Genomic DNA, 22,063 nt, shown 5'->3' on the forward strand with positions numbered 1-22,063 from the left:
CTGGATAAGTTGTCTAAAAATTGCAGAATCATATATTCGCTTAACAAGTAAAACATCTGCCGAATTTCTTTAGGAAGAAATGCGTGACAAATCTAAAATTCAAAATCACAAACTGAATAAAGAAGGTGGGTCTTAACAAATATAAGTAAAACTATATGTACACTAAAATAAAAAGTAGCAGTATTACGAGTAGTTGAATGCAGCGGGCTGCCTTATATCGTACATTTAAATGTGATATTGTTTGCAAAGAATGAAGAAAATCACTGTTCTCTTCCAAAAAAATCTTTTCAAAATTTCCATCATAACAGCCGGCCAAAACAACTCGATCAATAATACTGATATTCGTTTGTCGGTAACGAGGAATTATAAGTCGGTAAACGACGATCACCTTCTTGAGGAGATGACTGAGAAATAGTCGGCGTCTGTTGTTGTGGATATAAAAGCGATTGCCTGTTTTCTTGTTCCATATACCCGGTGTTAGTCATGTACAAGCGCGACGTATAATCTGCACCCTGAAGTTGTTGATTGAAGTTTGGAATACCGCCCATGTTTCTTGGCGCCTTCATTTGTGATCCCATTGAAGAGACCAAATCTTGCGGTGGTTCAAACGCACGAGGATTCGAATCTCTCACACCCATGTTCGTCGTATTGGTAGATGCAAACGAATACGGCGGCGACACACCAGTCCATTTAGTCGGAGCGGAAGTAGGCGTGACGTGCATACCTGTCCCGTCTTGTTGATGCTTTCGCGCCATGTTGGCCAATATTCCACTCGCTTGTGACGCTGTAAAAAAAAAAACAAGATGTCAAAAGAAAGTTAAAGCAGTAAACATGTAAAATAAGATGTAAGTAACAAACCTCCGCGATAAACACTTTCATCTGACATTGCTTCAGAATAATCCTGAGGAAGAAATTCTTTTCCGCTTACTGGACGAGGTTGGCAAGGCTTGATTTTGTTTCTCGCTCGCAATTCAGACTAAACATTAAATTAAATGGTGACTATCGTAAATGCTCGCTTAGGCGTCCCTTTCCAATAAGCAAACAGCTTTTAGTAGAGCGCCTGAATTTACATACATTTATTATTGAAAAACAGCGCTTATTTGAGTCTCTTAGCTAACTGGTTTTTAGATAAGAACTTTAAATGAATTTCTACCTTGTAAGAAAATATTTCAATACACTTGTTACCGCTAATAAATAGTGTAGCTTCAAAAAATATATAATAAGCGCCTCTCTCTTGGTTTTTAAATATTTAAATAAACGATTACTCATTTACGGCAATATAAAAAGGAATCAAACTTGCATAAGAAATGCACTTGCAACTTATGGATTATTCCTATTCGGTCCGGGGTAGTTCGAACATATTTTGACTGAGGGGTGGGGGGAGGGGGGTCGCTCATCCCATCCGTAACTTTCGACAGGCTTGTTTGGATTGAATCAAACTTGACACACTTATAGTACGTCATAACAGAAACTAAATGGCAGTAATAAGTATTTGCTTGTCAGCACTTTTTCTGTGACGTCATCGGAAGCTTGAAATTTGTCTAATACACCACTATTTGCTTAAAATTCAATTACTAAAGTTCTAAAGCGAATTTTTACATTCTGTTCAAAGTTTCTGAAATCTAAAAAAAGTTATTTAACATATTTTCCAGCTTTTAAATAGTTCGCATGAACAAAGGCCAAAAATTGTCTGAAAATCCGTATTTTCTATTTCAGGGTGAAATTAATCACGTGGCCAAAATTCTCAGAAGGATTCCCCTTGACGAAATAAAGTTGTCTTGTAAGTTTCAAGCCCTACGGCAGGGGGGGATCCCCCGGACCAAATAGGGTTAAGCAAGATGAAAAATACTTGATAAAATTCTCAACGCACCTCTAATATTGATGGTGTGTCCTTACAAGAAGCTAAAAGAACAACATAGAGTTGTTATTTACAAAAAAGACATGAAAAAATAACAGAAAAAAATAACAGAAAAAAATAATGAAAAAAATAAAGAAAAATTTAGAGTGAAAAATATCAGAAGACGAATGGCTTAGCAATTCTTTTAACAAGGCTAGGTAAAATAAAATATCAAACACCTGGCTGTAGTTGGTAAGGGTAAGGAAACATTCCTGGTCTTTCTTGGATCACAGACGTCACATCAACTTCTGCAGGTTTTGGTGACACTTGCTCATCTGCAGAGGCGCGTGGCGACGGTTTACACCCATCAAACGGTTCCGAACTTGCGCTATTCGTGTACGTACGTTCTGGTTTGTTTCTGAATAAAACAACACATATTAGTGCTGAATTCAGGGTGGAAACTTTTCTGTAAGTCTTTTGTGTATAGAAGAAATTTGTGCAATTGCAATTCTTTATTGCGAAAGAAAAAAATATCTCGCGAAAGGCAATTTTTTCAACATGCTCGTTTCATAAATTCTTTCATTGTAGGATTCATAAAAATGAAGAAAGAGACCTCGCAGCACCCTGTTCTATTAATTATCAAGAATGCAGTTATATCTTTCCGCCTTCTTTATGTTACAACGAATGACGGCGAAAAAGACGTCAGTATCGATAACCAGACTTTTTGACCTGGGATGGAGGGTGCTTGAAGGTTAACTTCTCCGCCTTCTCAATTTCGCGAATTGCGTTCTCTTCACGCGAAAGTTTCTTTCTTGCAACTAATAAGCAAAAAATAACGTACTTCACTATGTTGTTCGTGCACACGATATATTCAGCTTCGTCAGTGTATGGATTCTGAAAGCTGTAACAACTTGAACGTAGAAGAACTGGTTCGCCATTTGCGTGTTTGAAGTGGTATCGTATAGACAACGGCTGACCCTTCAATTTTAAAACTAAAGGAAGAAAATCATTACTAAATTCCTGTCTGAAATACTACGGCCTGCTGATAAGAGTAGATTTAAAAGATAGTTTTTACCCTGTTCATAATTTTCAGACATATACTCGACATCCTCCGGAATGTAGAAATCATAGCAACTCTTCCCTAGCAGATCAACGGGACGATATCCCAGTATATCAGTCACTCTAAATACAAAATATCGTTACAAAACTTGTGTTTACGTCACAAAAAGAGGTGTTTACGTTAAAAAAGGTATGTTTACGTCACAAAAAGGGGTTTTACGTCACAAGAGGTGTTTACGTCACAAAAGGGGTGTTCACGTCACAAAAGGGGTGTTTACGTCACACGAATAGTGTTTACACCAACATATTTTGTCAAGTGAAATTACCTTTGGTCCACGAAACTAAACCTTCCATTGAGAGTTTGTCTTGTGATAAACTCCGTAGCCGGTGCAGCTTCGATCAGGTCTTTGCTTGTAGGCATGCTCGTCGGCTGCAACCTCCCAATAGCCACCAAACAAGATAAGGTTGGACTGCCATCTTCAACAGCTTCCTCCGTGGTCGCCGCAAGCTGGCCAAGGTTCTGAAAATATCACAGAAAATCAACGAATGATGACAATTATAACATCCACGTTACTTTAATGCTGTCTTTGTTTTGTTAAGTGATACAATAATTATTTGTTGAATCTAGCTTAAAAGCAGTTAGGTAGTTACAATTTTTTTACAGTAGTAAAAACCTTGATAGCTAGCTAGCTAGATGGCTTGTTATTTTCTTACAAAAATTTCAAATCTAGGCGGTTTATTTCTTTAAACTGGCGATTAATTTTGGAACTGCCACAAAAATTTATTTCACAAAATGAAATTATTGTGTAGCGCAGGCTGTTTTTTTTTTAATTTCAATCGAATCAGGGAAGTCGTTTTTTTAAAGAGAAATTACACCTAAAATGCAGTATATTTGCGAGCGCTTCACTGGATTTTTACCAAACCGTGTGTTTTTATTCAAACAGAAGTTTTATGGAAATTTTACAGTTTTACAGAAATTTTACGATAACTTATTCCGCAAACAGAAAATGTTAGGTGACTGTTGATAGGACGGGGTTACAATACGCTATACCCTTTTTTATCTAAACTGGTGTGACATAGAGTGTACCTGCACAAACCACTCCACCAGGGTATGTAGAACGATTTACGTGTATTTACTCGTACAACCCAGCTGGTGTTTGTACTAATATTTGTATTCTGTTTAAATGGTAGCCGGATCGTTATTTTATCCATCAAATATCGATGCCAGGGAATATTTACGACGGGCGAGCAGGTAGCTGACGACTAGCGTAAATATAGTTTATTAATTTATAATTCCTCTCTACCCGGGTGATGAGGGGATGGGAGAGGGGGTGCTTTAGACATGCATGACAACTAATACTGCAGTTAAAAAAAAAATTCAGGAGTACCCGTATGTATCCAGTGCAGTGTACCACAGCGTAAGAATCATCTTTGTAGCATATGCGTTTTTCCTTGCATCTGTTTCGTATCTCAATAAGACGAGCATCTGTTTCTTCATAATCGCCTTCGTATGTACCACATCTCATGCGCACGACAAAATTTCGTCGTGAGCCAGCACTTAAGCGATTACCTAGAAATAACAAACACCAAACCGATCACCTTACAGGAGCAAATTTTTGTAGCAACTAAATTTGCTAAAATTCGCAAAATTATGCATCGCGAAAAGTTCCAAAATTGACCGGCAAGCTCAAAAATGCATTTCTTTCTATATTGTCGGTTTTAAAAAAATTTTTAAATGAAGCGTCAATACAATTAAAAACATTTTTTTCATTTTTTAGGATCTGGTTACGATACATAACTTTTCAATCATGCAAAAAGTCACGTGATTAACAACATGTATATGCAAAAAAGTCACGTGATTAACAACATGTATATGCAAGAAAAACGAAATTCCCACCATGTTAAAATTGATACAAACATTTTTACCTGCGTTAGGTCCATCCTTACGAACATTCCCAGCTAAAATAAACGAATTTACGTAAAGTATATACAATTAGCGCAATGCCACTTCTACGCATTTCAATAATCGATATTAGGCTTCAATGAAAACACAATTTGATTTTATTAAAAATAAGACCAGTACAACTAAGTAACTAAAAATCTCATTGATCTACAAACGAGCGTTTACTTTTAAGATCAAGTATCCTTGTATCCGTGCTAACTTCCGTTGCAAGCTGATCTTTAATTTTGTCCACGTCCTCAGGATGAATCAAGTCGAAGAATGATTGGTTGATCCAATCAACCTACGAATTCATTGCAATAATTAAAAATTGGGATTAAAGGACAGTATATGTTGGCTATGATGAACTTATATATTGCTTATTTCCATACCTGCGCTTGATTTAAAACTGGAGTAATTGAATCTGAAACGTAGATTACTGTTGAAGTTTTGCATGTGATCACAAACAGAAAGCCGTCTGCAGCCTGAAATGGAAAGTGGATCAATGTATACTGTCACTTGCTCTGTAGTTTTTGGTTCATTTTGCATGCCACTCACCTCAAGTACTAAGTGTTTTAGTTCTTGATCTGATAGAAATGAAGGCTTGTAATTGCTGTCAGCTGGAGGCGGGGAACCTAAAAAAGAAAAACCGTTACCTTGCAAAAAGGACTACTTTGCATAACATCTTTATGGGGCAAAAAAGAAGAAAAAATCACAACTTGATTTTTAGTAGGGTAGTAGCTAGTACATGTACAAGGGTGAAGCACTGTAACACAATTTTTGCGTGTGTTTTCCACGGTGCAAATACACTTGCCCTGCTTAAGTTACGACAACGAAAAATCAATTATACCTCTTAAAGATTTCATGTAACTGACTGCCATCTTTAGTATGGTAAGTTTGTCTGGCTTGCGTATAAGTCCATTACAAGATGGCACCATGTCGGATAACTCGTTAATATACGCATTCATTTTATTTCTCCGACGCCTTTCAATTTCACTGTGATTCTCTCTGTACATTAAAAAAGAAGATTAATTTTACCACCATAGTATATCGTCGCCGTGATGACACCCTGAACTTCACCGGCATCGCTTCGAAAACAAACAACAAAGGACTAAGTAGAGAACCCTGAAGTACCCCAACATTTATGCTAAATTCATCACTAAGTGAAACGTTAATCCTGACATGACTTAAATTGCACCATAATAACTAGCCACTCATCCACACCTAATTTCCTTTGCATGGCACTTTATCAAGAGCTTTCTCTAAATCTACAAAGGAAACACAGAGATTCTTTCTCTTTCTAAATACTTTTTCTTAAAGTTGTCTAAGTAAAAATATTGCATCTGTACTGCCACACCCTGGAAGAAAACCAACTGGTATCCCATCTATATTCATGCTAATTACTTATCAATTACCATTGAAGATATTGTTCAGGTTTTCCTGTTCAGTATTCATATTATTATTGAAATTCCATCAATAATTTGTCAACCAACTGTAACTCCCTATAATCTTCTTAAGGCATCACCCTTAAAGCAATTGACTATTACACTCAACTGCAAGTCACTTGGATTATACTATCCTTTATAATCTGATTGGCAGGACTTGCAATAAGCTTAACTTCAGTATATCCACATACCTTTACCACCTATGCAACAACACTTTAATTTTATTTTACTTATAGCCTCCACTACTCATTCTGGCTCTTTTACTGCATCATCACAAGGCAAATAATCAACACAATTAAAATCATAGCTAAGCAACATTCCAAGTTTTCTCCTCCTCTGTACTGCACAAAAAAACCTTCATTAGATCATTAGGTAAAGATATTTAAAAATTGAAAATCATACATAGTTCTCTTTCGAACACCTTCCTAAGACAAATAAATGTATACATGGATAAGACTGGGAATAATAACGCACCTTGCAAACCGTTCTTTTGATTGCTCCTTTGTCTCAAACCTTTAGATAAAAATATTTAATTCATGATGGTTAACATCATTCTTAAAGGTTTCATTGTTTTTCCCATCACGCTCCTAAACACCTAAACTTTATGTTTCAGGATGGTTGGGATTGCACGGACTGTTTATTTTCCCTCTGATAGTTTAAGTATCCCCTCATTACGTTTTAGATATCATCCCACTGGTGCCAATTTTATATTTGCCATGCCATGACAAATTTGATATGGAATGATATGGTAAACAAAATGTTCACACCATACCCAATCTATGTACATTTCAAAGACATTACAAAAAATACTTGTACCACTGGATTTCGAAAAGATGGTACAAAAAGGGGTATAATTTTAAATTTAGTTGTGCCTTATTAATATATAATATGTTCAATGTTAGAACACAGCCTAAAATTAACGTTTTTGCTGTTGTCAGAACTTTCTGTAAATCATTTGAGAGAAAGAAAACTTAGCATAATTGACTTAGCATAATTTAAAATTAAAGATATTCTTTACCTTGCAATAAAAAAAGAAAAATGCGAACAGATGATAATTCGTCAAAATTTCTTTCTATGAAAATTACTTCTCTTAATGTATATATTCAAGGGGAAGGCAAGCTTACATTTTAAAAGTAATAATGTAAATCCGAATGTTAAACGTTTTGCTCATGTTAATTGTCGTGACAGAAATACAGTTCTTATTACATTATAGGTTTACCTTAGTCCTTGATGATGTCTAGTAGAGCCTTGCACAGTGGGGGTGATTTTTAGGTCTTGATTACTCAAGGCTGCATATAAAAACCCAGCCCCTCAAATGAAAGAATACTGAACTTGAATAAATGCCCCCGTTTGAGCAGGGCTTTTATTAGGGGGTTTTGTAAGAAAAAGGAGGGGAGTTCACCTAAAGGTGTTTAAGGGACACTCAACATAAGTACTGTAATTTTTTAAAAAAATATCAAAAAATAAGAAAAAGCCACACCTAGCAGATTTTCTGTCTCCTCCCTCTTCATCATCTGATGTGTTACTAAAGTCAAAATTTTTTATAGGTATAGGATCAGACTGAATTACATGAGTCTGACAGAGACATAAAAATAAATTAGCACAACATGTAGATACACTAACCTCATTAACCCAGAAGGTTTTCTCTTTCTATATGGAGCTCCATATGACGCGTCTAAGAAGTTAAAATTACATGGTTAAAATTTTCATGCTAATGATTAGCGCAAAATTCTCTTTTCCCCTCAAAAACTTTAATAACGCTTGGGCTTTACTTTGGCTTTAAGATTCACTTCAGCCAGAGAATGCAGTCCTCCATCTCACCCAAATTAGTCTCAGGTGGTCCCTAGCTATACCCACGCGGAAAAAATGACTCACGTCAGCACCTCGTTTCCAAGTTATTTGGCCTCAAAGTTTAAGTGATTTGTAATGGCTAATCTTTATACTTTTCTTTGACGTCAATATTATTTTAACAGAAGTTTAGCAAATTACAGAACAAATTTATAGGTGATGTCTTATAGACTTTGCCCAAGAAAATTGTAAAGAATATAATCCACTTTGTAAAAGTTACACACAGACACATGGAAGCTCCATATTATTATATAAGATGGAGGTAATGAATATCACATTATATGACTAGTCTATAAAAATTATTCTTGATGATATCTATTATAGAAAAAACTTATCAAATAATGCCCTAAATATAACCAACTTTCGCTTTCTTTAACTGACTGGGGTTATAAATCTTGTTTTAACCTGATTGACTTTAATTCAAATTTTGGAGAAACACCTCACTACATCACTAATCCACTCGTTTTTACAACCTTAAGGGAGCTTATGCGGTGATGTAAATATGTTTTTACCTATCCAGTTTGATATTTCGAATATATTTACATGAATATAAATATACTAGTCGGTAGCCCGTGGAAAAATCCACGGGTTCAAGCGTTCTTTTTATATCGCATTGTATGCGTCTCACTACTTGCGGTACCATTTTGCGTGACAGACAGACGCATACGAGTATGATAATACAGTAGACTCCCGGTTATTCGAAGCTCCACGGGGGATAGGTATTTACTTTGAATAACCAAAATTTCGAATAACTGAAAATGTTCTTATTTCGGTCCAATTTTCACTCTGATGGATTTTTTGGAGGGATTTGAATAAAAAAGTAGTCATCAAGTTTTTACTCTACAGTTTTAAACGCAACGAGTGTTTCAAACGTTAAAATACACAAATATAATGTTTACTTAAAACAAATATCAACAATAACCATTCTTCATATATCTATATTCTTATGAAGTGTTTGTGAAATAGTTTCCAATAAAAGTTTGCTTTTAGCCCTCCGTAAAGTGCTGGTTACATTTGTTAATTATCGCGTGTAGTTTTTTCCTTATTTCATCACCATCTTTATCAAAAAGCGACAAGCGATCGATCACCTCCAGGGCATCCTCTAACTCTGATTTTGCTTTTTGTGGAGGCACATCGTTTACTTGGATTTCTTCATCATTTTCGTCTTCCTCCTCTACATACTTGCCGCCAGTATCATTAACAATGGATTCAACTATTTCTTCATCCGTCAAAATAGTTTTATTGTTTGTAGAAATCTTAAAATCTATGTCGATGAATTTATCAACATCAAATCTATCGTTTACTAAACCACGCTTTTTCAGCTCGTTGATGTTTTCTGCAAATGATTTAAATGGGCCATCCTCTTCATTAATACTTGCAGTTTGTGTTTTTTCGAGATACCTGCTTTCTTAAAGCAATTAATTACCGGCATCGATGTATTTGAGCTGACGCTTAAAAACATTAGAGCGATAAAATGCTTTCAATGCCCTAATCACACCTTGGTCCATAGGTTGAGTCTTGGACGTTGTGTTGGGTGGCAAAAACACCAACTCTATAGCTTTGAGGTTTTCCACTTCGGGGTGTGCAGGACAGTTATCAATAATGAGAACAATTTTACGGCCTTCTTTATGAAACATAGCATCCAGCTTTCTTACGTAATCAGTAAAGATTTCAAAGTCCATCCAAGACTTTTTCTGGGCTTTGTATTGGCGTTGAAAGCTTTTTACACCTTTAAAACATCTTGGTATTTTTGACTTCCCAATGACTAACATTGGTAATTTTTCGCCTATGGCATTTCCCACGCAAGGCCCGTCAAACGAATTTTACTGAACTTTCCACCTGCACATCGTTGGCCTTTAAGATGGAGGGTACTTGTTGGAAGCTGCTGGTAGAATAAACCAAATTCGTCAGCATTGTAGATATCTTTTAATTCATATCTTGATAGGATTGTGGGTAAAAGTGTTTGCTCCCAGCTTGCTGTCATTTCAGGTGTGCATGACTTTTCTTCTCCTGATATGTCACGGTGTACAACGTTATTTCTATTTTTCCAGCGATCAAGCCATCCTTCAGAGGCTTTAAAATCTGTTACATTGAACTGTTTAGCAAATTCCAATGCTTTCTTTCGAAGAATATGGCCACTAATTGGTACATTTCTTTCACGTACATTCATGAACCATTTATACATAGCTTTATCAATCTGATCGTGTTTACCAGAGCTTAGTTTTTGTCTCTTAGCTGTATATTTGCCTGACTCTTAACTACTGATTATGTCTTCTTTGTTTTTGACCCAGTATGTAAGGTACTTGGCGGAACACCATACTTTTTAGCTATACTAGTTTTTGTTATTCCTTTTTCTTCAAGTTCTTTCAGAGCGAGATACTTTTCCTTGATGGTCAAGACAACTTTCTTTCTCGAGGCTGCCATGTCGAACTATTTTAACAACTCCTTACAATGTTTGATGATGCAGATGTCATTGCGGTATAAAGAAGGTTTTTGAATATTTTCAAAAAAAGATGTCATTGCATTGCATCAAAAGTATTCAATGAAATTTCCTACAGCAGTCGAGGAGAAGTAACAAAATCATTATGGATTTTATGTCATTGATAGTAAACAATGAAGGTCAGATGGAGATAATTATTCTAAAGAACTTTGAAATAACTTCAACAGTTATGGGGTTTCATGTGTACCGAAGTAAGTGACAACCTGTTATTGGACAAGTTCTAAAATACGAATGGAGCCTATGAATGAAGTCGACAAATATGCTGCGGCTGTCCTTGACGACAAGGAGAATAACGTAGTGGGTCACTTATACCAAAGGGACAAAGTGGAAAATATGCAAAGACTATATTTTACTTCCTAAGATCAGGTCCATTGAATAGTTGTTTTGTGAAAGTCACAGGTAAGGCGATAAATATGGGTGATGACAAAGGAATGCAAATCCCTTGTTTGCTTGAATTTTCTGGAAACGGTGAAAGCATTCAACTTTTAAAAAAAATTGCTTTGTACATAGTTTTATTTTTAGGAATAAAAAGTGTTTGAAGTTGAAAATTCTCACTTTTACTCCCGCTATTGTCAAGAATTTTGAATAACTGAGAGAATATTGAGCCAAGGGGGGTATAGTCCAGTCGTTAAGTGTTTTGACCTGGAAAAAAATGATATAGAGCTGAAACTTGGCACACTTACTCCATTTTATATGTAGATTACCAGAAAAAAAAGCCCCATCGATAGCATTTGTAGAAAATGAGATATGCGCCATTTTTAAAAATGGTGGATTTCCAAATTTTTCAGAAAACGAAAGCTGGTAAATTCGAAAACTAATTAAACTATTGAAAAGAACTTTCGATTTGGAACAAAAAATATTATTACATCGACTTACAAAAATCATTAATTGTGGGGGGGGGGGGGGGGTAGGTAATTTTCTGAAGAAAAAAAAAATTAGAAAGAACCCGACAATGCATACAGTTATTTTCTAATTTATCAATGCTAGATATTTGGATCTATTTTTAGTTTTTTTTCAGTTATTTTACTTATAAAAGGTCAGAAAAGAAGTTTGCTTTATTTATATCCCAGACCAATTGTGGATATCATACTTAAAATACATTGCAACAATCAAGAAGTATATCATTGCAGAAAGGACGTCTAACTGGCCACTTCATCTCGAAGCTACCAAGGAAATGTTAAACTTGTTTGCAGCCACGGGACATATAAATTATGCCAAGAGTGCACGACTGTACCTTCAACAAATGGTTGCCCTCCAGCGAAAAAATCCTTGGCTCCATCAGAAATTTCAACAAGGTTCACATGCTGTTCGAAGATCCAACCGTTACTGGGCAGGTTTATGGTCTGACCTTGTGATCGAACAGACTCTCATGAGATCAATCAAAACCAGAGGAGGACTTACCAGAGGGCGAGGAATGAATGATGATGTGCGGAACCTTTGGGTTCTTAGCTTGAATTCCAGCGCCTCCATTCATGAAGCAATGACTGGCGTCTCTGGCCTTACTGTCAAAGCAAGCGAGCAACATATCGAGATGGGGGCGGCAAGACGCTCCAAAGATTATACAGATTGCAAGATCTTCATAGATTGGCTACGACAAAGAAATCCGTTTGTTTATGAAGACACAAATCTTCATTCGCTTTCTTTGGGCTTGACGTCTGATGAAAATGATGGTATCAACTGTGAAATTGCTGAAGAGATCGGAAAAATGATACAAGCAAAGTTGGACAACCTTTCAATAGTTGAATGCACAATCAAGCGGAAGGACCAGGTTAAGCCCATCATTACCTTGCAATCCAAAGTCCAATTGAATAAAGAATCTGTCATTGTCAATCCAACGATGCTGTTCACACGATTGGTAGCCATAGCGCAAAGGGAAAAAGAAGACATCGAAGAATTTTTTGCTTTCGAACTAACACAAGAGCCAATGTCCCTCTTTAAACATGGCTTAATGAGAAAACCTGACAAGCCCTCATTACGTAAAGCTGTGATGAAAGATGATGAAGCAGTGGGAAAAAATCAATTACAAATTGATCCTTATTTCGTAGTCGATGGCGGAGCGCTATTGCATAGAGTCCGTTGGATCAAAAATTCTACTTTTGATGAACTATCCCAAGTTTACGTTAGTTACGTTCGACGGCACTATAAATCTTGCACCATTGTCTTTGATGGATATGATGGTCCTAGCACGAAATCAAATGAGCACATGCGACGAACAGGTGGTGGAAAACGATGCCCCAATATTGATGTTGTTGGTTTTAACAAAGTATCTTTTACCCAAGAAAGTTTTCTGAATAACAAAGATAACAAAACACGTTTCATCAGGCATATCAGCATAAAACTTCAGCAAGACGGGCAAACAGTGAAGATTTGTGAAGGTGATGCTGATACAACAATCGTCGCAACAGCACTAAAAGAAGCCGAAACAAACAACAAAAAAGCCGTTGTAACAGTTGCCGATGATACCGATGTCGCAATGATGCTTCTATACCATTGGCAAGAACATCATGGAGATGTTTACTTCTTTCAAGAGAGGTTGGATAAAGCCTGGAACATGAAAGTTGTCTGTCAGAAATGGAACCCTATCCGACAGCATATTCTTTTTGTACATTCGTTTTCCGGCTGTGATACAACATCGGCACCTTTTGGAAAGGGAAAAAATAACTTGCTGTCATTGGTCACAAAGAACAAAACATTGCAGATTGTCTCAGACACAATGGGTGATGTTTGGGCAGACAACAGAGATGTCGAAGAAGCTGCCATCAAAGCGTTTCAAATCATTTATGGTGGTAACGACTTGACTGATTTATGCAAACTTAGGTGAGTTTCTTATATAATATAACATTTATTCACAATACAAAAAGGTTCTCTTCATTTAGTATAATCTCAAAGTGCATTTTTGCAGATACCGGAAATATCTCGATATGTGTTGGAAAGGAAAAATTGATCCTGAAAAGATGCCACCTACGGAAAGTGCTGCTATTCTACACGGTTTTCGAGTTCATCTACAGATAATGAATTGGAAGATATTAGAGGAAGAAGAGGTATAAATTTTAAACCACACAAGTGTCCAAGCAATGTCAGTTAAAGTAGCAATTTCTCAATTTTTATAACAATCTATTGTCTTATAGCTTAAGCAAATTGATCCAAGCAAATGGGGCTGGAAAATTGAAAATTCTCAAATGATGCCAATAAAGACAGATAAACAAGACGCCCCTGATAGCCTCCTAAAAATCATTAAATGCAACTGCAAGGCTACTTCGAAGTCACCCTGTTCAACAAATTTGTGTTCATGCAGAAAACATGGTCTGAGCTGTATGCAGTCTTGTGGAGAATGTCACGGTGAAACATGTGAAAATAAAGAGGTCCGCTCTCTATAATTCTTCATTTTTAAAGGCAAATCTCTTATAAGGAGTCAGTTCAGCAAAAAAGCCAGCCTTTATCTTATTAATCACTTTTTTTTAGGTATTCGATGGTGATAGTAACGTCGAAGATGATTTGGAAGATGAAGAAGAGAATAGAAACATTTTTGATATATTTGATGCATTTTGATTTTACATAATTTGTATACAAATATTTACTTTTTTAAGATGAAAACTATTAAAGAAAGTCCATGACTTTAAAAATATTGATTTTTGAGAGTTGGGCTGATAATACTTTTTGTTCTAAATTGACTGGTTCTCGAATTGACCAACTTTTGTTTTCTCGAAAATTTGGAAATCCACCATTTTTAAAAATGGCGCATATCTCATTTTCTACAAATGCTATCGATGGGGCTTTTTTTTCTGGTAATCTACATATTAAAAGGAGTAAGTGTGCCAAGTTTCAGCTCTATATCATTTTTTTCCAGGTCAGTGTGTTTTTTTTACTTTAACGACTGGACTAGTAGAAAACCACTTTGAATAAACGAATTTTCGAATAACTGAAGTTTGAATAACTGAGAGAGATTTACTCTAAAACAAGTTAGAAAATTCAAGGGGAATGAAAATCGCTTCAAATAATTGAGAATTTCAAATAAGTGCAGGTTTGAATAACCGGGAGTCTACTGTATAGATAGTTATCCCAATTATCATTCATACCAGCAATTGCTTCTAAGCATCTAAATTATGATGTCAAATCCTAACTCATGGTGCCATAATTCTGCATAATTAGCTAGACTTTCAAGGTCTAGATTTTACCAAAAGATGAACAGATTCGTGGAAAATGTTTCAGACATTTTTGTATGAAATCAACTTTCATACATAAATGTGAATAGACTAATTCAATATCAATTTTCATTCCACAAAATACACAGCCGGAATAGACATACTAACATGAAAACGAGGTTAGTCTAGAGACAATTTTAATTTGTCAGCGAAGTGATGCACACATAGTTTGTTTACCTTTATTATTTCTCAAGTTAACTTTTCAAATGGACAAATTATGAACTTTTGGTAAAAAAAATAGAACATGGGAATTATTTTATACCCATTTGGCTTATTAAAATTGTTGGTTTATATCTTTTTCTAGTGTTTAGCTACCTAGCTAAGGTTGATTGGTTTAGATTTTATATTTAGCTCCACTATCACTAGCATTTGTTACTACTAGTTGGAGCTTTAACCAATGTTGCTGACATATAATACTTTATTCTTTGTTATTGAAAATTCTTTGTTATTGAAAATTTTTTATTTTTTAAAACATCTGTAAATAACATTATGACTTGGCTATCCTAAGCATGTTGGGTTGGTGGTATTAGATTGAATATTGGTTTTCATCATGTTTTATATTCAACAAAATTTAATAAGAGCAATGCAATCACTCAAGGTAATACTCATAAGTATCCTTGAGCCTTGATTATTAAAAAATTATCGCCTGTAAGAATGTTACGGTTGCATCTACAGATAATTGTTGTTGTTTTTGAAATTCACAAAATGTTCTGCCAACAGGTAGTATTTCTATAAGTATTGCCATAGTAATATTATATTTATAAGTATTGCCAGTATGTTATTCCACGTCAGCTATAACTATAGGTATTGTAATTTATTTGTACCTAAAAGCCAAAGATCAACAACTTATGTAAAAAAAAAAAAATTTTAAGGGTGCTCTTCTTAGACAAATCTAATAGAATTAACTTAAAAACTTTTTTCTGTATTATACTTGTTGAGTTTCCTAATTTAAGTTATTGTAAGAGGGCAATATATTTTTTATACAGAAAACTATGTATTTTAATGAAATAATAATCAATAGGCATTTTTTTTGGGGGGGGAGGAGGGTGGGGGCAGATGATTCCTTTAAAAGCTAAGACAATTGTAGATGGACAAACCGTTCACGATTTGTTTCAAGTCACATGTTGTTTCAATGCAATAACATTTAGCCAATTAAGCTGAGCAGCACTCCCTTAGATATGTTTAATACTTGATCGATTTACCACAATAACTTATAACAGATGGCCTAAGAAAGTTAAGAAAGTTTTAAATATATACAGACAGCCTTACAACTAATAAATGGCTGTGTTTTATTTTTTTGAGGATAACCCAAACAACATAACCTTACAAGTTTAACACTGTCATTTTCAAATTAGTTGATAGAGGCCTAATCTTGCTGTCAAGTTAATTCCAAAGAGAATAAGAACAATTTAAAGAACCTTGAATTTACACTACACCTAAATATTTTTATTTATGTAAATGTGTGACCTGTGATAAAAACATTTTCATAAGAGCAGCAGCATTTTCAGTTGTTTCTTCAAATTATGAAAAAAATTGGTTTATGCCAGAACCGAAAAAATAAACAATTTGTGATAGTAATACTAATGTGAATCTGAACAGACAAACCAAAACAATAAAAAATTTGTGATTACTGAGTACACTGGGTTGAGCCAAAATATGTTTATTATAAATCTATACAAAATGGACAGGTTAAAGAATATTAGCATGTGACAATAATAACGATTAGCTGGGCAGCACATCATCCCTGAGTACACGCTAGCTTTAACATCCAACCTACAATATCTGGCTATGAAAAGCTGGGTAACTTTTTTAGGAAAATAATTAGCTATAACCTATATAATTGTATTATAATTATATAAGTTATATGAAGTTTCAGTAAGCTAGGTAAACATTTTATAACTTACAGTATAGAATATAAATTTTTTGTAGGAGTAAGAAACAAGACGTTTGTTGGCTAGCTAGCTATATAGCTAACTAGAGCCAACATTAAGTTGCCATAAATACACACTTAATATCTATAAATATTCATAATTTTTGTCACACTACCACCACTAATACCCTCAATATACTTGTATCCACTACGATTCTTTTAAATGGCTGTTGAAAATTATAAAACAAACACTTGCTGACAACTAAGGTTGGAAACAGCTAGTAAATAACTTAGCGTCCTGAACTTTATCTAAACTAACCTCGTTTTCATGCAATGTTTTGATTTTTCACCACCATGGCTGACCATGAAAGGGCGATATTGAAATAGGTCTATTGTTTTGGAAAAACGTTTTTTGCAGTCGGGAAGCTAACAGGACCATTGAAATAACTTTATTTCCACATGAGGTAGTGAATATATACAAAGCAGGCATTAATATATAATTATTACTTCTTTAACACATATATCTGATTTATAAAAGTTTGGTGCAAGCATGTGTGATTGTTAATCTTAGTTTATGAAAAACAACTAAACAACACAGAAAAAATCATTTGTTGCGCTTATCATCAAAATTTCTCGGAAAAATTGAATTCTGCGTTTTACTATCCATATAATGATATGGTGGCCAATAAATTATGCCAGATCCTTTATAACTTGAGACATTGAAAATGACTCTCGGATAAAAAAGGACTGGCCTTAAGTAGCCCAAGTTTTTTATGTGTTTTAAAGTCTGGTGAATGTGAATCATAAAGATTATAACCAATGTCAACACTAACCTAACTTTAGGTAGTCTCTAGAAAGCACAAGCAAGAAGAGCGTATATATGGACTCATTTGAACTCATAAACTTACCCAATCGAGTAATTCAAACTTACTCATTGGAGTAAAGTCTTGTTCTTTTCTAAGCCAGCAAACTTTCAACAAAATGTGTTGGTGGCATTGTTCTGCCTAATCTTGGAACGAGCCCCGTCTTAAGACTGGCCAGGCCAATCTTCCAACAGTGACAAATGGGTGGCCAGTCTTAAGATTGGACTGTTCAATCTATGGACGTACATGCCCAATCTTAGAACAATTGTGGAAGACAATCAAATTTTTAGATTCTCTACCTCTTAAAAGGAACTTTAAATTGAAACTTTTCTTGAAAAATCAAAAGGCCAAAAATTTATATATACCATGTATGTGTTTAAAAAAATTTAAACTACTCAACCATATTAGCTAGCTAGCTAAACACCTCATCCAATGAAATTAACAGCTATGTAACCAATAATGGTTGAATACGAATTTTCTGATTCTTCATAAATCTTAACATTTTCAATTTAGCCACTACAAGCGGTACATAAGTGCTAAATGTATAACACGTGCTCCACAGCTACCTAGCTAGCTATGATTTTTACTCTACCGTGTCCAAAAACTGTCCGGGTCAATTCAACAGTACCCAAATTATGTTTTAATGAGCCTAAGAATGTTTGTTTGGTCTTGCAAATAACAAACCTTGTGTGGCACATCCTTTCTTTAAAATATAAAGGGCGTCCAAAGATGGGCCTAACATGGTCTTTTGCCCAATCTTATGATGCCTGAGCATCATTCCCAGTTTGTCTGCCATTATGATTTTTTGTTAATTCTTGAAGTTTCCCTAGGGTTTCAAGATTCGCCATTATATTGGTGCTTAACTTTAGTTCTTAAACTGAATGTTTTTTTACCAGAAAGCCTGCATGGTTTTTGTTCAATCTTTCAGATAACATAGTGCCCCCCAGTGGAAACAATCCACTAACTATAGGTTTTTGTGATTTTCTGGGCTAGCCGCTTTAAATATTTATTATTATTATTATTATCATTATCATTATCATTATCATTATCATTATCATTATTATTATTATTATTATTTGCTAGGGGAACATAACGCAGAACCAGGCTTTTCCGTGACTGATAAATTAATACACCATCCCCTCCATATGTGCAGAAATATAGATTTCATACCACAAACGTAGCCAGCTACCTGCCATGTGTTTGGCCTGTAAAACTGGAACAACAAAGCTTCCTAGAGATAAAAAAATGTATCAATAAAATAATTTCTTACCAGCCATAGTTGGGTATTTAATTCTATTTCTATTATTATTATTTTGTTAGTTAGCCAGGCAGACTGGAATTTTTTGGAATAACATTTCCTTTTGCGAGACGCTATTATTTTTATGTTGTAGTTTCGTTTTTTTGTTGGCCATCAAGACAAAATTGTTCTCTGTTAAACAAGACTATTGACGTCACTAGAATGTTAATCACATTTAGGCCATTTTACATTACAGTTTATTGGTAGCGGCAAAATGCGCACAATATATTGCTAAACTTCTTCTTGTTGGTTTCGCTTAATTAATTCTTTTGCTTTGGTTTCAATAAAAGTACAGAGACTAACTTTTAAATCAAAATAAATTCTTTCCAATATTTTATAAATCAAACCGAGTTTGATTTTAAAAATATTGCAGAATATTGTGACCTTTTGCTTTAAGGCCGTTTCACATTACAGCAATATATAGAAAAATATTGACAGCAATATATTTATGAATAATGATATTAATTGAAAATTATTGAATTCATTATATTGGAAAATATTTCGAATTATTGCAAATTGTTTCTTTAAATGTCTCTTTAAATGTCCATTTAAATTTTGTTGTAATTCAAAATGTCTGAGGAACAGAGAAAAGCGGTTGCTGCGATTATTATTGCTACAACTTTACTTCCGACAAACAAGCCTTTTCTTCCTCGCTTCTGAGGTTTCTCAAAAGTTTCATCTTCTGGATTTTGAAATACGGGGCTGAGTGAAGGTTGAAGTTGCTGTGGCACGCTCTGACCGAATATTTGTGTGTTTTGGCTCAAGATTGACGAGGTTGGTTTTGGTGAGCTCTGAGTGTGCGGCATGTTGCTGTTGCGTCGTAGCTTGAGGAAATAGTATTTGATCATTCGTAGCAAAATCGTGTGGCAGACTTTCAAAATAATAAATGTTATTTTGCTCCATCTTTTATCTTCGATCGTATGTTTCATTTACTGTTTATTTCAGACAGACAAATTTCGAATACTTTGCTGATTCGATTTTTCTATTGTTCGGAGAACAATTAAGTCTTCTCACAACAAAAGAATTTCCCTTGCAATATTTTTTAATTTAAACCGTGTTTGAATTAAAAAGTCTTGACAAGTATTGAAAGCGATTGCGTAATGTTTTTTCGAACGTGTCTCAAAAGTTGGTTTCACATTATGTCAATTAATTGAGGCAATATTTTTCAATAGTTATCAATAATTTCCAATATATTGGATTCAATATATTTCTGTAATGTGAAACGGCCTTTAAAGAGCAAGCAACAAAAAACCTTTATCCGGTCTTGCGTAGTTCTTCCATGACTAGACACTCAACTTCTGTTCTTATGGGAAAAGGGGGGCTAAAAATAACTTCCAAATGACACTTTGTGGGACTACTTCTATCAGATAAAAAGATATATATATTCGCACAGGATTTTTTTTATATTTTTTGCAGAAAAGTTGTCGAAACGTGACAAAAGTTTATTGTTGCTTGCACTGAGCAGTCGGTGAACGGATATAACCTGTAACAATATATAGTTAACCGAAGCCGATGCAGGATAATTTGATACTACGCCTAACATAATTAGCTGTTAAAAGCTTCTTTGTGTTCTTTACAGCTAACTGTGTCTTTTCCATGTTTTTTCTTGAAATCAGAATAGTTTTGTTGTTTAATAATATAGACGACATATGTACTGCTAGCTACAGTAAAATTATATCTTTTTTGCAAAATCGTTTCTTGTTCTTTTTCTTGGTTTCAATTGAAGCACAACTTTATGTTGATCTATGTAAAAATAGATGGCTATGGGGCGATCGATAACGAAGAAAAGTGAAAATCTAAGTCAAAAGATATATATTGTATAAGTAGCTGTATAAGCAGCTAATTATACTGTACGCACCGTATATATAATTATTCTGCATAGATAAATAGAATGTCTGTATATTTTATATGGCTAGCCTTACAAATCCTGTCTATTATTTCCAGGAAAGGTCATAGCTTAGATAGGGAGTCCTATCCCGAGGCTATGGTAGCATAATATTGAATTGCCGCCAAGGGGAATCAAACCCCGTTCTCCCGCACAAAGTGCCATATTTATAACCACCAAGCTATGGCGCCATTGCAAATGGCTAACTATTCTGTTACTGGCTAATTATCAGTTCTCTTTGTGCCTAATTTGCTTCAAGATCTTTCTTGAGATCAACCCAAAGTATCACAAAATATTTTTCTAAGATTTCTTAGAAATGACTTAATTTTTAAAAATGTCACGAAATATACCTGTGCATCGCATGGATTTGTATCTTTGTATTAAATTCACTTTTTAAATCAAAGAGGCAAAGAGAGGTTAAAAAAAGAGACAATATTTAAACAACCTGGTTTTATTGCAGTTATGGTAAAATTGTATTCTTGTTTCTTATTTTAATCGTACTTTTTTTTCAGATCAGCTGTTATCAAACCATGCACCATCACCATTTTCAAAAAATTTTCAACAAGAGAGTAAATTTTGAAGGCCCAAATACTGAAATGCTAATATGTATTTATTGCTGAATTAATAAACAACTAGTCGATAAACCCGTGGAAAAATCCATATAAATCCAATCCATATAAATTTTGATGACGTCGGCAACCCATCCACACAAAAAAATTAGAATCTTGTTTTCACGTTGCCTCTATTGTGTAGAGATTAAACTGCTGATCAAGAAAATCTATAGGAACATGTACTTTTGACAAACGGTTGCAGAGATATTGGGGTTTGAAGGTTTTTTGATAACGTCATCAACCCGTCCATTCCGAAACGGATTTGGGGACTCAGGTTTGGGAAACTTACCCAAATTAGTCCCAAGTGGTTCCTAGTTACCCACGCGTGAAAAATCATTGACGTCACCACCTCGTTAAATGCGCACGAATATCAAATGCGATATATTTCTGTCCACTTTGTTGGAACGGGTTAATTTAAAGGACGGGCGACACCGTTGATTTTTCCACGGGCTAACGACTAGTCTATATTATAATACCCGTATACGTCTGTCCGTCTGCCACTCAAAATGGTACCAAAAGTAGTGAGACGCACGCTATGCGGTTTAAAAAGAGCGTGCAAACCCGTGGATTTTCCACGGGCCACCTACTAGTTTCAAATATTTTCTCAATTTCAATATTTTACCACCATCCCCGTTCATACAACCTCAAATACCAAGTTAGGCCAACGTAACTTTCCTACTTGCCTTGAATTTTTTTGAAAACCTTAA

The 22,063-nt window shown here is 34.9% G+C and overlaps 2 protein-coding genes across 3 annotated transcripts; one reads left to right on the top strand and one right to left on the bottom strand.

The window, feature by feature from the left end:
* Window positions 1–113: 113 nt before the first annotated feature.
* On the bottom strand, window positions 114–18,990 carry LOC130646327 (aryl hydrocarbon receptor nuclear translocator-like). Of its 2 annotated transcripts, none has more exons than XM_057452499.1 (17): window positions 18,834–18,990; window positions 7,904–7,955; window positions 7,761–7,805; window positions 6,755–6,793; window positions 5,686–5,843; window positions 5,394–5,470; window positions 5,228–5,320; window positions 5,025–5,139; window positions 4,823–4,855; window positions 4,285–4,466; window positions 3,223–3,416; window positions 2,913–3,019; window positions 2,679–2,829; window positions 2,077–2,255; window positions 1,871–1,902; window positions 859–976; window positions 114–784 (listed from the first exon to the last, which is right to left on the bottom strand). In XM_057452499.1, the coding sequence occupies exons 1-17, from the start codon at window positions 18,838–18,840 to the stop codon at window positions 327–329; spliced, it is 2,040 nt and encodes a 679-aa protein (XP_057308482.1). In that variant the 5' UTR covers window positions 18,841–18,990; the 3' UTR covers window positions 114–326. The 2 variants fall into 2 exon arrangements, with proteins under 2 accessions (XP_057308482.1, XP_057308489.1); XM_057452506.1 differs by lacking the exon at window positions 18,834–18,990 and adding an exon at window positions 18,734–18,784.
* LOC130646508 (uncharacterized) lies at window positions 13,302–14,242 on the top strand. Its single transcript, XM_057452527.1, has 3 exons — window positions 13,302–13,669; window positions 13,757–13,990; window positions 14,091–14,242. Exons 1-3 carry the CDS (start codon window positions 13,550–13,552, stop codon window positions 14,175–14,177), a joined length of 441 nt encoding a protein of 146 aa, XP_057308510.1. The 5' UTR covers window positions 13,302–13,549; the 3' UTR covers window positions 14,178–14,242.
* Window positions 18,991–22,063: the final 3,073 nt, after the last annotated feature.

The sequence above is a fragment of the Hydractinia symbiolongicarpus genome, chromosome 1 (genome assembly GCF_029227915.1).
Source record: "Hydractinia symbiolongicarpus strain clone_291-10 chromosome 1, HSymV2.1, whole genome shotgun sequence".
NCBI classification, from domain to species: Eukaryota; Metazoa; Cnidaria; class Hydrozoa; order Anthoathecata; family Hydractiniidae; genus Hydractinia; species Hydractinia symbiolongicarpus.

Bases quoted from the DNA above. Each gene is read 5' to 3' on its own strand.
- LOC130646508 (XM_057452527.1), top strand. From the start codon at position 13,550: ATGTGTTGGAAAGGAAAAATTGATCCTGAAAAGATGCCACCTACGGAA. The intron at 13,670-13,756 runs GTATAAATTTTA...ATTGTCTTATAG, and splicing joins AGATATTAGAGGAAGAAGAG to CTTAAGCAAATTGATCCAAG. The intron at 13,991-14,090 runs GTCCGCTCTCTA...ACTTTTTTTTAG, and splicing joins AAACATGTGAAAATAAAGAG to GTATTCGATGGTGATAGTAA.
- LOC130646327 (XM_057452499.1), bottom strand. The intron at 2,830-2,912 runs GTAAAAACTATC...TTCTTCCTTTAG, and splicing joins GTCTGAAAATTATGAACAGG to TTTTAAAATTGAAGGGTCAG. The intron at 1,903-2,076 runs GTGTTTGATATT...TTGTTCTTTTAG, and splicing joins CCCTTACCAACTACAGCCAG to CTTCTTGTAAGGACACACCA.